Genomic DNA, 5370 nt, shown 5'->3' on the forward strand with positions numbered 1-5370 from the left:
GTCCGCGATGATTATATTCTCGTCCTTTACAAGGTTTTTGGCTCGTTGGCGGCGATTTGTCGCACGCTGATTGTGAAGAACTTTAAGTGTGACATACGCAGTTCGCCGAAGGACGGCTTTTTATCGATCACGATCCGCATCCCGTTCGGACGGATGCGCAACGACCGGCGTCTGACTGTCGCCGACTGGTGGGACATGATTGAACAAGGCTGTCCGCTGCTGGATGAGCAACAACGGAGCCGTGTGCTCGCCGGCACCAAGGGCTTGGCGCACGCTGTGTGTTTGAAAGACGTAAGGGCATTGCTTTATTCGTAATATTCAGAGAGTGCAGAGATCGTTGTGACAGCCGTTCCATTGCTATTATAAGGAATTTAAGAGTTCTCTTCAACATAATCAGCGGTTTACGCACAGTTGAGTTTACCGGGCTTAACGCTTTACAGATTATCAAGCACCGGCAAGATAATCATCCGCGAACATCTACGGTCTACTTGGAGCCGGGCTCTGCCCGGGTTCCACTCGCAGCTATGAAGGTCGAACGTTGCTCCAGGATGGCGCAGTATCTGATGTATTGTGTTGTGTCTAGCACGAAATTCGACGTCGAAGTGGCCTGGCCCACTTCTTAGCGACAGTTTTCGAAGTTCTTAATACTGTGAAGCGAGGTTCTTCTTTTCGAGGTTCTTAATAGAAATAATCAAGTTGTGTTACGTCAACGCTTGTATCTCAGATTTGCTGCAACGAGGTTATTACGTCTGTACTTATAAAACATTACTGTACATCCTTCTCAACTCTTTAGCATATGAAACTGGTGTTGCACCCGGCACCGCCTGATTGTCTATTAAAACGCCTCTTGCTGATTGTCTATTAAAACACAGATGCATGTAAAAGTATGCAGAACGTACAAGATGATGATGACAACAACCAACGATCGTACACCGAAAAGTTTATTGACCAGTAACATCAATCGAACGACGCAACTACAAAAGACAATGTACAAGATCACTCTGCGGACTGATTAGCAGCATCAAGCTCTAAACAGAGTGAAGGGAAAAGTCATTTCGGAGCCTCCCTTCGTGTGGCTTAATGTGCAGTTAAGAACAACTCAAAGACGTGGCGACGAAGATAGTGGAAAGCGACAGCAATATGTACGATAATTATTATAATGACGTGTCAGTCCCGAATACCGAGCACGCGCCCCAACCAAAAGGTCACGACTGCACGCCTACGAAGCCTGACGGCGTGGACGTCATTGTTTGCAGGCGGACGAGCAGGAGCCGGGTGAAGCGCGACAGCTTCTCCAACTGCATACCTCGAAGACCGTCCACGCACCACTGCTTCCCGCGGTAATCCGAGGGACGCGGATCGGCCGACTGCAGCGCGCATAACATCTGCAACCCAACCGTTGGGTAGTACCATCTTTTCGCTGCTAGCCAACGAAGGTGATTGTGAAGCATACCTTGCAGACGACTTGCTCGAGTTCTTGCTCGTGCTTCAACCGCTCCATTAGCTCCTGCAGCTTTCGTTCATTGGCCACCGGCAGGAATGCGTCCAGCGCCTCCCACAACGCGCAGCCGAAATCCGCATTAATCGGCAGCCGCGTTGTACGGATCTTCACCGAGACACTGATTTCCTCCACTTGTTCGAGAAAGTAGTACGCGCCGACCATGTGCACACGGCAGCGGGTCAGGAGAAGGGTGTTGCACGGCAAACGACTGCAGACGGCGATCAAATCCGACAGCTGGGGCAAATCCCAGTTCACGTCCGTCTTGACCGACGAGGCATCCGCTTGGTGCAGCACACATTCAGTTACGCGAGCACCGTCGAGAGCGGAATGGATCAGCACGTCGAAACTGAAGTTGTCCAGATGCAGACTGCGCAGGCGGATGCCGGTTCGCTGCTGCGCCACGTAATTGATCATGACGCACAACTGCATCAAGTCCTCGATGGAGGCGCTCCTCGTCGGCATGTTCCTTACGCCGGTATGCGTCATCCCAATGTGCTGCGTACCCCGCTGCAAACGCTTATAAACCGTCGCCATTGGCAGAAAGCGGTGGAATCGCCACAGGGAGCCTGTGTACTCCTCCAAGGAAATGGTGATGCGCCCGCTCAGCACTGGCTCATACAGCATCGTGTTCCATGCTGCGCAGACCGCGCGCAGCCCCATCTGCGTCACGGTGACTAGGTGCGAGAACACTTCCATGAATAATTCCCCCGGAAGCGCCATCTGGTCGTGTGCTGTCGGGACCTCGTGCGTTAGCTTTGACACGCTGACCATCTCCTCGTCAAAACTCGCGACGGCCGCCTGCAATCCGTGCAAAACTCGTAACCAGATCGTTTTCACACTCAAAGTGATCGTGATGCCTCACCAGAACACGCCGCGTCCAGGAATCGTCTCGTCGGGAGTGACTCGGTCGACAAATGTACACCACTCGGCCGTCGACGACATCCACGACGGCAACCGTGCAGTCCAGCGCATCCAGTTCAGACCCGGTCAACCGCTTCATGAGCGCCTCGATTTCTTCCGTAGACAGGGAGCGAAATACGTCGTCCAGCTGCAGAGTCTGCTTGACGAAGGTGCCTGGGCCAACATGATCCAGCACTGTGTGGTAATCCGAGGCATCTTCGGTTCCCGTCGTACGTTTACGCTGAAGGTGAGCCAGCCGCAGCAGATTCAGCTCCGTTTGCACTGTCCAGCGGATCCGTTCGCTGGGAACGAAATCCGTGCAATCTTCTCCGCTGCACGGACGCCGCCATTTAACCACGATCCCGTGTTCCATCCCGTGTCCGAAACGGACTGCTTGACCAGAAATCCAAATCCACGGGCCCAGCTTTGTCTCCTCCACCAGCACTTCCACGGGAATGTTCGAGGATTGTTTCGAGCAAATACGAGCCAGGTCCGCTTCGCTCGTCTTGCTGAGCACGAACAGACGGTCGAACGGGACGAATTCACGGCGTCGGTCGGGGCAGAGCAGATCCACGAAGAGTCCGTCTTCAGCCGCGTCCACCACACGCGCGTACCGCATCATCCCGTCGTCGAAAAGAACTTTAACGGCGTTCTCGCGGTGCATTCCGCTCGGCATGCTCGAAGATGTATCGGGACTAAGAAAAGGAAAACGCGCTTCCGCTGATGCGCAATGCACCACCGCGTACAAAGCAGGATGCGGCCCAATAAACGCTTACCTTCTAAAACTAAATTGCAGAGCGAAATTGAGGTACATTCAGTATAAGATACGCTTGAGAAACGTTCAATATAAAGCACATTTTAATAATAAATTGAATAAGAGAATATTAAACCGGAACTGTATCGTAAAATACCAACACTGTTGTTATCGGTTATCAACTTTGTATTTACGTACCATGGAATAAGAGCTTCTTAATGTGCGGAATTACTTTAGAAAAATTCAAAAAATTATTTGCTTCGCACACTGCCTCGCAAAGTTTTGCAGGCATTGCTCGAACGCAGTCTGTGGCAGGAAATATCCAGTTTAAGGCGGAGTTGAAAAAATGGACTGGACGGCTTTTTAGACGGTTCTACCGGCTGACAAACGGAAGAGAGACGCTCGCTAACAAATTTATTGCCGGAGACGTCATTCCACACCCTGATGTACGTACAACGTGAAAGAGCTTTCAGACATCATCAAGTGGGGGTTTCTGAATTACGTAAGCAGCAAGGCGAATAACTGGTCTGCCGTACGGTGGCCTTCACCAGCGCAACTGCGCTGGCATAGTAATCTGGCCTGCTACCTTTCGGTCGCAAATCATCCAGTTTAATTGGCCAAAAACGGGTACTGGCGTCCCCGTTTTGTATCTGTACGTACGTACTACATACGTTGTTGTAGTTGCGTTGTACGAGTGCAAGACCGTCGAGACCGATGCAAGACTGGACGCTTTCCAAGCTTGACAATCGAAAAACGCGGGGGTATATACTTCCCCGGCACACTTCTGCGTTTCTTTCGGGCAGATTTGTTTGTGTATTATGATCGATGCAATCAATCACGTGACAGCTACAAATTGGACTAGGTAACCAGCATTAACGGAATACGCTTTTCTGAAAGAACCAGCATCCAATAAACGTGTCTCAATTAACATGAGACGAGGTCGCGCATAATCTTCAAACACAAACTTCAACGTATCATTACACCTCAGGATGCAGCACTTTTGTGTAATATAAAGTTAGTGGCGATCACTCCGTTCATGACCGTTCGGGACCTTTTGAGCTGGAACCTTCCACTGTGGCAGCAGCAAACCTGAACGTAAAGGTCACGCGGATTGTGCAGCGCGCGCTGCACCGCGACCGAGTTACGCGAATTACGCTGGCGCATTCTGCTGTATTATTAATTTTGACCTTTTTGCCGCTTCTTATCAATTCGATGCCCAGCCGAAGTAAGCACCGTATTGGCACCACCCTTTCACGGGTTTCATGGTATATGTTAAGGATAACATATGAATACTTTACATATGTACAGTATAAATATACACGATTAGCATGCAAAATATGCATACAGTACATGTATGGCATTGTATGCGTACAAGCCTGTCCGGAGTTAGAGCACGATACAGAACAGCGAACAATGTAAATTCATTAGTTGCATGAGTTCATGATGCATTAGCTGTACCTTCAGGTGCTCTAACTCCGGACCGGCTTGTACATTGAACAGATGCATGCGTAACTAGAACTATAAAAGTGAAAAACGCACTTGCCGGAATGTACGAATTCTGCAGCATAATTGATAATTATTATTTAGGATGCCTGAAGTAAAACACTATGGGAAAAACGTACTGTAGCTTTTGTAAGCAAACATCACCTGTTATTCTGCACGAAGTGGGGTGCATAAATGTTTACTGTCTTGTGAGTCTTGCTTATAAGGGATGTGACCCGTACATGGAGCCAAATTCGTGTACATACACGAAATCTTTCACTTTCGCTGACATAGAAACACTTTTTGCGTCGTTTTATTGTGCATGTTGTAGCCAAATGATTTATGCACGTTGGTGTGAAAACCGTTTATGCGCAACATCCGGTTATGGAGTTATGGATAAAAAAGGTTCCAGAAAGTTTAAACGCAAGAAGGTGCACCTACAGTCTCATCATGGACCGCCTTCAGCGGTTGCACAAAACTGAACGTCCGCATAATGATCGCTTGGACACGAAACCAGGTTTCCATCGTGGTTTTCAAATTTTCAAATTTATGTCAAAATGTCAAGACTTCCGGTTCTGTGTTAAAAACATTCTTGTGCTTCTTGCAGTTTGGTGCACAATTTGCAGGAGATTGGTTCATAATGAGACTGTTGGTATGCCTTTTTGCGTTAAAACTTTCCGAACTTCTGATTTCCCAACCGGATGTTGCGCGTACAAGCAGTTTTCACATCAAA

The 5370-nt window shown here is 49.0% G+C and overlaps 1 protein-coding gene across 1 annotated transcript; it reads right to left on the minus strand.

The window, feature by feature from the left end:
• Window positions 1-1093: 1093 nt before the first annotated feature.
• Window positions 1094-3412, minus strand: LOC129598406 (uncharacterized). The gene is made up of 4 exons (XM_055496297.1): window positions 3354-3412; window positions 2364-3186; window positions 1454-2299; window positions 1094-1385 (listed from the first exon to the last, which is right to left on the minus strand). The coding sequence occupies exons 2-4, from the start codon at window positions 3075-3077 to the stop codon at window positions 1206-1208; spliced, it is 1740 nt and encodes a 579-aa protein (XP_055352272.1). The 5' UTR covers window positions 3078-3186; window positions 3354-3412; the 3' UTR covers window positions 1094-1205.
• Between the last annotated feature and the right edge of the window lie 1958 nt (window positions 3413-5370).

This window comes from Paramacrobiotus metropolitanus, unplaced genomic scaffold (genome assembly GCF_019649055.1).
Source record: "Paramacrobiotus metropolitanus isolate TYO unplaced genomic scaffold, Prichtersi_v1.0 Parri_scaffold0000121, whole genome shotgun sequence".
NCBI classification, from domain to species: domain Eukaryota; kingdom Metazoa; phylum Tardigrada; class Eutardigrada; order Parachela; family Macrobiotidae; genus Paramacrobiotus; species Paramacrobiotus metropolitanus.

What these genes read in the sequence shown, in the direction of transcription:
- LOC129598406 (XM_055496297.1), bottom strand. Translation starts at nt 3,077, where the DNA reads ATGCCGAGCGGAATGCACCGCGAGAACGCCGTTAAAGTTCTTTTCGAC. An exon ending in CCTGGACGCGGCGTGTTCTG is followed by an intron (nt 2,300 to 2,363) that starts GTGAGGCATCAC and finishes CACGGATTGCAG; the next exon opens with GCGGCCGTCGCGAGTTTTGA. An exon ending in TCGAGCAAGTCGTCTGCAAG is followed by an intron (nt 1,386 to 1,453) that starts GTATGCTTCACA and finishes GTTGGGTTGCAG; the next exon opens with ATGTTATGCGCGCTGCAGTC.